The 12,121-nt window shown below is 44.8% G+C and overlaps 1 protein-coding gene across 1 annotated transcript in view; it reads right to left on the bottom strand.

The window, feature by feature from the left end:
- LOC148521282 (membrane-associated guanylate kinase, WW and PDZ domain-containing protein 3-like) overlaps window positions 1–12,121 on the bottom strand; it is a 199,005-nt gene that overhangs the window by 118,123 nt on the left and 68,761 nt on the right. The window contains exons 12-13 of the mRNA XM_088475401.1: window positions 6,636–6,792; window positions 5,057–5,102 (exon numbers count right to left, since the gene is read on the bottom strand). Of these exons, the coding sequence (XP_088331527.1) occupies window positions 5,057–5,102; window positions 6,636–6,792 (203 nt within the window). The remainder of the gene's footprint in view (window positions 1–5,056; window positions 5,103–6,635; window positions 6,793–12,121) is intronic.

The raw sequence follows: 12,121 nt of genomic DNA, 5'->3' as shown, positions 1-12,121 counted from the left end.
TTGGTATAAACCTGACAAATAGATGTACGATGCTGTGTCATGCGCTCCCGAAAAGTCCGTGTTGTCTTATCCACATACATCAGACCACATGGGCACTGTAACAAATAGATGACATGGTCCATTTGACAGGTCAAGCGATATCTCAGACTAATCCTTTTACCACTATGTGGGTGTGGGAAAGACTGTCCTGTGATCAGGGACCTACACGTTGTACATCCTAGGCATTGGAAACAGCCCTTTTTGGCCATCAGACAATTTGCCGCTTGCGTTTCTCTAACCGGCATATTTGTTCTGTATGAAAGATCTTTTACATTTGGACCCCTCCGTATAGTTGGCAAAGGAGGTTTCTGGCCTATATTACCAAAGTTGGGGTCAGTTCCCAATAGGGGCCAGTGTTTTCTTTGTACTGTATATGTGAATATCTTATTTTGTTGGCTCATCTCATGCCCCAGGCATGAGATGAGTTGTATTGTGAGTGCCATCTTGATACTGGACTATATATATATATATATATATATATATATATATATATATATATGTTCCCACTAGGTATTTTTATTACTGTTTTGTTAATTGTGAGATGCACGCTGCCCATTTTGAAATTGATGAATTGCGCCCCGCATTTTCCGCAGCAGACACACTGTGGGATGAAGCAGAATGGGAAGGTGGAACAAAGGGGCGGGCGCAGCTGCTCAACTCAGGGCTCCCGCTACATGTCTCCAGCAGCCCAATCCACACAAACTGGAGAGGGCCACCTGACCGTACAGCTTTCCCATGTGACTGCGAGACACCAGAGCACAGGAAGTTACCTGAAGGATATGGAGCAGGCTGAATGCTGTGGGCCAGTGTCCGGCTGGACAGTCATTATTAGATGCTACACACACAAGCCGTTGGTCACTTTGTAATTGTCAGCGAGAGGCTTAAGCAGAGGCAAGGGCGGACCGGCGGCTAGACACAGGCGGACGGTAGTGACCATAGCTGGATAACACCTCACCATGAAGAGGCCCCTATTTCCACTGTGACCTTAGCACAGTCTAAGCCTTTTTCTTTTATTAAATATCTGCCCACCATAATAAACAGCCTTAAATTGACCTGATTTTATGCAAACCACACCCCCAACATTATTGTCATGCCCATTTTTAAAATTGCATTTGCTGGGCCACTTGCTTGTGTTTCCCCCCCCAGGCTGAAAGTTGCCAGCCAGCCACGGGGTTCAGCGGATGGAGGAGCAGCAAAAATCCATCCATAGCTGTACGACAAGCCATGACATTGGGAGAGGAGGGGGAATGTACCTTAGCCCAGCACAGTGGAGTGTACTTTCTGTCTTGTGCAAGGTGCTCAAACCATTTGAAGTTGCCAAATGTGAAGTGAGTGCTGACACTGCTAGCTTGAGTAAGGTGCTTCTCCTGATTAGGCTTTTGGAAAATCAGCTGGTGAAATTGAAGGAGGAAATTAAACAAAGTGATTCTGCAAAGTATTCTGGACTGATAGATCAAATCTTTTATTCGCTTTGCCAGGATCCATGGGTGGCCAAGATCTTGAAATCTGATCATTATATTTTAGCAACCATGCTTGATCCTAGGTTTAAGTCATATGCTGTTTCTTTCTTTACAACTGACCCAGATCTTAAAAGATCCAAAGCGCTCCTGGTGAGCAAGCTGGCAGCTGAAGTGACACATGGCACTACGATGATGTCTCCTCCTTCAGTTTCTCCAGCAGCAGCCACAAAAAGATTTCTTTCCCAAAAGACCCAGTGATGATGCAGATAAGTCAAGTCAATATTTTGACATCTGGTCGGGTCTAAAAGAATTGCCCAACACCAGTGACACCTCTACCATAACTCCATCTAATACGATTACCATCCAAAGAATGGTGGAGGATTATTTTCAGGACACCGTACAAGTAGACATGTCACAGAGTCCCTTTGAATATTGGAAGAAAAAAAAGGCAATTTGAAGATCATTGTATAAACTGGCTATGCATTACTTAAGCTGCCCACCCTCCATTGTGTACTCGGAGAGAGATTTCAGTACAGCCAGGAACCTTGTGAGAGAACGACATAGGAGGCTACTTCCACAAAATGTAGAAAAAAATGATGTTCATTAAAATGAACTGGAAATTTTATGAGGAAAACCTTTCCCGCCAATCACGTCACAGTACAGATACTTCTGTAATGGTGGATTCCAGCGGGGATGAATTAATATTGTGTGAGGAATTGGATAATGTACACACTGATAAGGGTGAGGATGGCAACGATGGTGACAATTTGCCACTGTAGAGCTGTTGCCTTTAGCCAGTTGGTAGCTTTTTTTGTGGGGGCCCAAACAAACCAAGCACTTCAGCCACAAAGTGGCATTCCCTGTCACTGAAATGCTTGGCTTGTTAAAGTGTGCATGTCCTTCTTAATATCCAACATAAGGGTGGGTTGGAGGGCCCAAGGACAATTCCATCTTGCACTACCTTTCATTTCTGCCACTGCTGTGTGGCATTGTTTCATAGATGTGCTTTAAACTGTGGTGTCAGTGCCACTGCGCCGCTGCTCTGACGCTTGGTAACCAGTCAGCTCACTGCAACCTTTGCCCAATAATGGTGAAAACAATATTATAAGCTGTTAAGTGTTCTAAATTGACTGTAAATGACTGGAAATTCTATGGAAAAAAAAAGCCCAATTTATGTGATTTTAGCTATTTTTGAAAAATTTTTGTAAAAACTCCAAATCCAAAGCCAGTCACCACAGATTGACAAATCCAAATCCGGACAATGAATTAGAATCAAATATGGCAAAAATGGTCCGGCGCACATCCCTACTTTTAATAATGCTTACACAATTCTTTTATTAAAACCCAACAAAGAGCCAGACTCTATTAATTCCTATAGACCCATCTCCCTTCTAAATCAAGACTCACTTGCGATGGCCATTAATACCTCACTTCGTAGAGAGAGTCTAAACTTTGGTGGTTTACAATGGGCGGAGACTTATCTGGGGATCCGCCTTTTCCAAGAATATCCATGACTTGTATACGGCAATTTATTTGGAAGAAAAAGAAACCTCGACTCAGTTTACAATTGTTATAGCGCATTAGATTGGAGGTAGGAAATAAGGGCCCGATTCAGACCCGCCCGCTAGGATGCATTCGCACACAGTCAGCCGATGTTTGCATTCTGCGCATGAGTACGCATCACAGTGCCCGTGCATGAACCAGTCCATGCGATCGCGAAGCACTCGCTGCGCATAGCCACCTCGCCAGAATGAGTGACAGGAGAGGCCGTTTGTGGGTGGTGACAGGGGTTGGTTGAAGGAAACGGGGGAGTGGTGGTGCGAACGCAGGCGTGCCTGAGCGTCTTGACGCCATTTCAGAGACGTGCATAATTAAGACGCAGCGTCATAGTATACGTCACATGGTTGTTTTACATACTGATTCCCTACTGCAGTGATTGCAGTAGGGAATAGTCAACCACAAGTGCTGCGCTCGCTCCCGATGGTACTCAATGTTACCGATGATTTCATACACCTCTTGGAGATGACGTGCATAAGTGTGCGTCTTAAGACAGGCTGGTGGGCGTCTGCATACACAACGCGACCGCACGCCAAGACATAGTGGGCATGCTAATGCCTTGCCGTGCAATTTGCGAATTTGCATACATTCATTGCATGCGAACGCAACTAGCGAGCAGGTCTGAATCGGGCACTAATTCCCAAGTAAGGCACTGTATAATTATACGGCTATTTTCACACACATCAAGGATTGGATTTTATGTTCTAACTTATGTACTAACTATGTGATAGAGAAATCCCTCCTAACAAATATGGACTTAATGTGCTTCTTACATCTAAATAAGTTTGATTTACCTGTGGATGTATTAGCCAATCCGTTATTAATGTCTGCATGGTCAGCCTGGCACACTATACATAACAAATGGTACCTAAATACCTCTTACTCCTTATTTGTCCCTCTGTGTGGTAATGCCAGCTTGTTACATGTTTGGCCTCCTCTGATGATACATTCTGGGCCTCCAATGGTCTTAGTACAGTTCATCAGCTTACAGATCTGTCCTCACATCGCCCACTGTCTTTTTCTCAGGCTCAGACTCTTCTCCCCTTTTTGCATTCTCATAACTTATTATTTTTGCAGGCGCAGCGTTATACCTCTAAGGTGGTTACGTTCCTTTCCCCTATAGATTGGATGAATCAACTGGATATGACTCTCCTCTATTGGGTCTAGGGGTGTCATCTCCTTGGTTTATAAAATACTTAGGGTACCATATTACAGTGGTCATTATGACACTGTAATAACACGTTGGCTGAAACATTTTCCTGATTTTAGTGAATCAAAGATTCTATATTGCAAATTGTTTTATTGAATAATATCAAGTCAATACAGACATAAATCAATACAAACAAAAGAAAAACAATTTCCAAATTAATAATCTGGAATGAACTTGCAAAATAAAAGTTCAATCAAATCCGAGAAAAAAAAAACAAGATTCCTGATCATAATAAAAGAAAGAGAACCTCTATAATCGAAAATATAGATATTAAATATTGGGACATTTAACTAGAGACTATAATATTTTGGGGAAAGACGAAACAAATGGGTAAAAAAAAAAAAAAGGGGGGGGAGGGGAAGATACCAAAGCATCCAAAGAGAGAAAAAAGGGAGGAATAGAAGAGAAAAAAATAAAAGAGAGAAAAGAAAAAGAGTTGCTGCATGATTGGAGTAAAAATGAAAGACAAGGCTGATACAATTTTTAAACGTGTATATCGTTACGTCACATAGGGTCTAGGCAGGAAATAGATATAACTCATACAGGTGTAGGTTGGCTAGAGAGAATGGTTCTATAGGACACAGAGTCCTTAAAGTCCATCCAGCAGGACCAACTATCCCTGAAGGATTCGCAATCGCCATCAGCGGAGGTTATCAAATTGTCCATTTCCATATATAAGTCCAATCTCGTGAACCAATCAGCAACCGTGGGAGGAGAGGAGGAACGCCATCTTACCGGGATAACAGCCTTCGCTGTGTTATTCAAGTGACATAATAAAGACCTCTTGTACCTCGAGAGGGTTCCGGATGACAAATGGAATAACCAGAACAGGGGATCTATAGGAACCGGTTCACCAAGAATTAAAGCTGAAAGGCGAATCACTTTTGACCAAAAGGGCCGAAGAAGTGGGCATTGCCACCAGATATGGAAAGGGTTACCCGGGGGAATCAAAGATTCTAAATGCTCTTTTATACTCCATTCCAGTCTTGTCTGCTACAACATATCAGGAAATGTTTGATAGAGGATATTTTTCTCCCTCTCGTAGCCATTTATATTTTCCCCATCATCCGCTTGTCCAAAATGTACGAGACCAGATGCTTCCCTTTATCTGTGTTTTTGGGATTGCTCTTTTATAAAAGTATTTTGGCTTCAAGTTATCGGAATTAGTACATATTTTACTGCTGACCCCAGAATGGGCCATTTTTTGGCATTATCACAACAACCTGTACAGTGTCATTGGGTTGTCGCAGGTTACTTCTAATTCTCTCGGCCGTGGCGAGGAAGTGTATATTACAACAATGGATACAATCTTCCCCTCCCGCTATACACATGTGTAAGGAAAAGCTTTTTCAGGTGTTCAGGATGGACTGGGTGCAGATGTACTTACATAAAGAACAACGACTGGAAAAACAATTCTCTATATCGGAATCTTTTATTGATACATTAAACATTTCAATCAAACAACAAATTTATAATTGTTTTCGTTCTACATTATGTGATTTTATCTCATCCTTCATTTCTATTGGGCTAAACTAATGGCCCCAGTTATAGATGGTATTGGGAGGATATTGTGCTGGGACTATTCTCTGATCTTCCATTTCACTGCGTATGTTATTTGGATCCTTAAATTACTGTTCTTGTCCTTCCAAACCATGCGAAGTAAATATTTTGGTAAACATGAGTCATCCTTCTCCTTCTCCTTCTTCTCCTCCTTCTCCTCCTCCTTCTCCTTCTCCATCTCCTCCTTCTCCTTCAGCTCCTTCTCCTTCTCCTTCTCCTCCTCCTCCTCCTCTTTATCATCATCTTTATCATTATCTTCCCAGGCCCTGTGTATTACCACATCACTGTAGGGTGATACGCCCACGCTGAGCTCTCTGACTGGGTCACTGACACTCTGATATCCTTCTGATGAAACTAAAGATCTGTCACCGGTATCCTGTTCTGCGCTGTAAAACAGAGACAGTTACTATGTCAGTCGCTTCTAGACAGACAGAAAACTATTCCCTCTGGATTTAGGAGCATATTGCCTGACAATGACGCCCCGCACACAGGCTGCGCCACACTTTTCTTTCTAAATGTATTTATAAATTATTCTCTTTTCAAAGATGTCCGTTATCACCAAGCTGCCGAATGTTTGTGCAGCCGAATCTATCAGGCGATCACCTGCATTAGCGCTGATTTATGCTGGTTATGATCAGCCTGATGTGGCCGAGTTATCCTATGCATACGGAGGAGTCCTAAATGTACATACACCATAATAATAATAATAATACTGTAATACGAGCATTTATAGTATAAACATTATATCTTTTTGTCGTTAAAACCATTATCTGTCAGCTAAATATAAATAGTGCTTATATGACACTTACATTTCCTTGGCCTCCTCTGTTGGTAAAGCAGATGACCGACCCCGATACACCAATATCTTAATCTTTTCTCCGGTACGGATGGTCCTTACCAGACGCATTAACTCCACCGTGGTCCACCCCATGACATTTTCTTTATTAAATTCAATCAGTTCATCTCCTGTAAATGATAACATAACTGAATATAAAATAACGTGAAGGGGTTAGTGACATATAAATATGCATTTGTCATTGTGCCCAAGGTATTAGCTTCAGCTCTTCCTGTTTTTTAATTATTATTTAGGTTTAAAACTTATTTGTAATAATATATTTAAATTAGGGGTGAGCGGGTTCGGATTTCTGAAATCCGAACCCCCCCGAGCCCCCCCGATCCGAGTCCGATCCGAGTCAGGCTCGACTTTTCCCGCCTGACTCGGATCTGAAATCGAGGCAAAACGTCATCATCCCGCCTTCCGAGTCTCGCGGGTTTTGGATCCTATATAAGGTACCCACGTCGGCGCCATTTTCTCACTCGGCTGTGGACAGTGAAGAGGGAGGGTGGGAGTTAGGGCTGTGTAGTGTAGTGTAGTGTAGTGTAGTGCTGCTGTTGTCCACTACTTCAAAGTCCATAGGGGCTGGCTGTGTTGTGCTGTGCTGCTGTTGTTAATAGGGGCTGTGTCCACTACTTCAAAGTCCATAGGGGCTGGCTGGACTGTGTTGTGCAGTCAGTTCTCCATAGGGGCTGTGTCCACTCCAAAGTCCTGTGCAGTGTCCCAGTCCTAAAGGAGTGCTGTAGTGTTGTCCAGGGGGTGCTCTGTCCATCAGGGGTGCTCCCCCCAAGTGCTAAAAAAATAATATATTTTCTGTGTTTGTGAATTGTGTGCGCAGTAGCCGCACGTGCATCAACAAAGTAGTGCCAAGCGTGCGCCTGTGTCATAAGTAAAGGGCCGGCTGGCTTGACCGTTAAAGGGTGCTGTAACCCCCGAAAGTACACTCCAGTCCAAACCAAAAAAAAATTATTTTCTGTGTTTGTGAATTGTGTGCGCAGTAGCCGCACGTGCATCAACAAAGTAGTGCCAAGCGTGCGCCTGTGTCATAAGTAAAGGGCCGGCTGGCTTGACCGTTAAGGGTGCTGTAACCCCCGAAAGTACACTCCAGTCCAAACCAAAAAAAAAATTATTTTCTGTGTTTGTGAATTGTGTGCGCAGTAGCCGCACGTGCATCAACAAAGTAGTGCCAAGCGTGCGCCTGTGTCATAAGTAAAGGGCCGGCTGGCTTGACCGTTAAGGGTGCTGTAACCCCCGAAAGTACACTCCAGTCCAAACCAAAAAAAAAATTATTTTCTGTGTTTGTGAATTGTGTGCGCAGTAGCCGCACGTGCATCAACAAAGTAGTGCCAAGCGTGCACCTGTGTCATAAGTAAAGGGCCGGCTGGCTTGACCGTTAAGGGTGCTGTAACCCCCGAAAGTACACTCCAGTCCAAACCAAAAAAAAAATTATTTTCTGTGTTTGTGAATTGTGTGCGCAGTAGCCGCACGTGCATCAACAAAGTAGTGCCAAGCGTGCGCCTGTGTCATAAGTAAAGGGCCGGCTGGCTTGACCGTTAAAGGGTGCTGTAACCCCCAAGTACACTCCAGTCCAAACCAAAAAAAAAATTATTTTCTGTGTTTGTGAATTGTGTGCGCAGTAGCCGCACGTGCATCAACAAAGTAGTGCCAAGCGTGCGCCTGTGTCATAAGTAAAGGGCCGGCTGGCTTGACCGTTAAAGGGTGCTGTAACCCCCGAAAGTACACTCCAGTCCAAACCAAAAAAAATTATTTTCTGTGTTTGTGAATTGTGTGCGCAGTAGCCGCACGTGCATCAACAAAGTAGTGCCAAGCGTGCGCCTGTGTCATAAGTAATGGGCCGGCTGGCTTGACCGTTAAGGGTGCTGTAACCCCCGAAAGTACACTCCAGTCCAAACCAAAAAAAAAATTATTTTCTGTGTTTGTGAATTGTGTGCGCAGTAGCCGCACGTGCATCAACAAAGTAGTGCCAAGCGTGCGCCTGTGTCATAAGTAAAGGGCCGGCTGGCTTGACCGTTAAGGGTGCTGTAACCCCCGAAAGTACACTCCAGTCCAAACCAAAAAAAAAATTATTTTCTGTGTTTGTGAATTGTGTGCGCAGTAGCCGCACGTGCATCAACAAAGTAGTGCCAAGCGTGCACCTGTGTCATAAGTAAAGGGCCGGCTGGCTTGACCGTTAAGGGTGCTGTAACCCCCGAAAGTACACTCCAGTCCAAACCAAAAAAAAAATTATTTTCTGTGTTTGTGAATTGTGTGCGCAGTAGCCGCACGTGCATCAACAAAGTAGTGCCAAGCGTGCGCCTGTGTCATAAGTAAAGGGCCGGCTGGCTTGACCGTTAAAGGGTGCTGTAACCCCCAAAGTACACTCCAGTCCAAACCAAAAAAAAAATTATTTTCTGTGTTTGTGAATTGTGTGCGCAGTAGCCGCACGTGCATCAACAAAGTAGTGCCAAGCGTGCGCCTGTGTCATAAGTAAAGGGCCGGCTGGCTTGACCGTTAAAGGGTGCTGTAACCCCCGAAAGTACACTCCAGTCCAAACCAAAAAAAAATTATTTTCTGTGTTTGTGAATTGTGTGCGCAGTAGCCGCACGTGCATCAACAAAGTAGTGCCAAGCGTGCACCTGTGTCATAAGTAAAGGGCCGGCTGGCTTGACCGTTAAGGGTGCTGTAACCCCCGAAAGTACACTCCAGTCCAAACCAAAAAAAAAATTATTTTCTGTGTTTGTGAATTGTGTGCGCAGTAGCCGCACGTGCATCAACAAAGTAGTGCCAAGCGTGCCCCTGTGTCATAAGTAAAGGGCCGGCTGGCTTGACCGTTAAGGGTGCTGTAACCCCCGAAAGTACACTCCAGTCCAAACCAAAAAAAAAATTATTTTCTGTGTTTGTGAATTGTGTGCGCAGTAGCCGCACGTGCATCAACAAAGTAGTGCCAAGCGTGCACCTGTGTCATAAGTAAAGGGCCGGCTGGCTTGACCGTTAAGGGTGCTGTAACCCCCGAAAGTACACTCCAGTCCAAACCACAAAAAAAATTATTTTCTGTGTTTGTGAATTGTGTGCGCAGTAGCCGCACGTGCATCAACAAAGTAGTGCCAAGCGTGCGCCTGTGTCATAAGTAAAGGGCCGGCTGGCTTGACCGTTAAAGGGTGCTGTAACCCCCGAAAGTACACTCCAGTCCAAACCAAAAAAAAATTATTTTCTGTGTTTGTGAATTGTGTGCGCAGTAGCCGCACGTGCATCAACAAAGTAGTGCCAAGCGTGCGCCTGTGTCATAAGTAAAGGGCCGGCTGGCTTGACCGTTAAAGGGTGCTGTAACCCCCGAAAGTACACTCCAGTCCAAACCAAAAAAAAATTATTTTCTGTGTTTGTGAATTGTGTGCGCAGTAGCCTCACGTGCATCAACAAAGTAGTGCCAAGCGTGCGCCTGTGTCATAAGTAAAGGGCCGGCTGGCTTGACCGTTAAGGGTGCTGTAACCCCCGAAAGTACACTCCAGTCCAAACCAAAAAAAAAATTATTTTCTGTGTTTGTGAATTGTGTGCGCAGTAGCCGCACGTGCATCAACAAAGTAGTGCCAAGCGTGCGCCTGTGTCATAAGTAAAGGGCCGGCTGGCTTGACCGTTAAGGGTGCTGTAACCCCCGAAAGTACACTCCAGTCCAAACCAAAAAAAAAATTATTTTCTGTGTTTGTGAATTGTGTGCGCAGTAGCCGCACGTGCATCAACAAAGTAGTGCCAAGCGTGCGCCTGTGTCATAAGTAAAGGGCCGGCTGGCTTGACCGTTAAAGGGTGCTGTAACCCACAAAGTACACTCCAGTCCAAACCAAAAAAAAAAATATTTTCTGTGTTTAGCCGCACGTATATATCAAATCGATATAACATAAATGGAGGACCAAACTTTCTCCGATAAAAATAAAATAGAGAAAGATCAAGAACCACTTCCTCCTAGTGCTGAAGCTGCTGCCACTAGTCATGACATAGACGATAACATGCCATCAACGTCGTCTGCCAAGGCCGATGCCCAATGTCATAGTAGAGGGCACATACAATCCCAAATGGCAAAGTTCAGGAAAATGACCTTGAAAAAGACATTTAAATCAGCTGAAGAGAAACGTAAACTTGCCAATATGCCATTTACGACACGGAGTGGCAAGGAACGGCTAAGGTCGATCCCTAGTATGTTCATGACTAGTGGTTCAGCTTCACATGACGATGGAAGCCCTCCTCCCACTAAAAAAATCAAAAGAGTTAAGCTGGCAAAAGCACAGCGAAGAACTGTGCTTTCTAAGAAGATATCACAAATCCCCAAGGAGAGTCCAAGTGTGGTGGTGGTTGCGATGCCTGACCTTCCCAGCACTGGACGGGAAGAGGTGGCTCTTTCCACCATTTGCACGCCCCCTGCAAGTGCTGAAAGGAGCACCCACAGTCCACTTGCTGATATGCAAATTGAAGATGTCACTGTTGAAGTACAACAGGATGAGGATACTGGTGTAGCTGGCGCTGAGGAGGAAGTTGGCGAGGAGGATTCTGATGGTGATGTGGTTTGTTTAAATCAGGCTCCGGGGGAGACAGTTGTTGTCCGTGGGATGAAAAAGCCCATCACGGTCATGCCTGGGCAGAAGACCAAACATTCCACCTCTTTGGTCTGGCAATATTTCTATCCAAATCCGGACAACAACTGTCTTGCCATATGTACCATATGTAAAGGTGAAATAAGTAGGGGTAGGGACGTCAACCACCTAGGAACATCCTCCCTTATACGGCACCTGCAGCGCGTTCATAAAAAGTTACTGTCAAGTTCAGAAACTTTGGCTAAGACCGTAAGCAGTCCAGGGACACCTAAATCCCGTTGTCCTGTTGTATCCAAGCGCCTGCAAACCACACCGTCAACTCCCTCCTCGTCAATTTCCTCCTTAGTCAGGATCGGAAGTAGTCCTGCAGGCCATGTCACTGGCATGACTGACTCTCCTATCCGGGATTCCTCTGGAGGATCCTGCATTGCTACGCCTACTGCTGCCGCTGCTGCTGTTGCTGCTGCTGGGAGTCGTTCATCATCCCAGAGAGGAAGTAGGAACACCACTACTTTTACTAAACAATTGACCCTCCAACAGTCCTTAGCGAGGAGGATGAAGTACGACAGCAGTCATCCTGAAGCAAAACGTATAACTGAGGCCTTGACTGCTATGTTGGTGTTAGACGTGCGTCCGGTATCCGCCATTAGTGCAGTGGGATTTAGACAATTGATGGAGGTAGTGTGTCCCCGGTTCCAAATCCCGTCTAGATTCCACTTCACTAGGCAGGCGATACCGAGACTGTACAGAAACGTCAGAAAAAGTGTCCTCAGTGTCCTGAAAAATGCCGTTGTACACAATGTCCACTTAACCACGGACATGTGGACAAGTGGAACAGGGCAGACTAAGGACTATATGACTGTGACAGCCCACTGGGTAG

Source organism: Taudactylus pleione, unplaced genomic scaffold (assembly GCF_031769625.1).
Source record: "Taudactylus pleione unplaced genomic scaffold, aTauple2 ptg000171l, whole genome shotgun sequence".
Taxonomy (NCBI): domain Eukaryota; kingdom Metazoa; phylum Chordata; class Amphibia; order Anura; family Myobatrachidae; genus Taudactylus; species Taudactylus pleione.
Note: the sequence above shows the minus strand (reverse complement) of the source record. Positions and strands in the feature narration are given on the sequence as shown.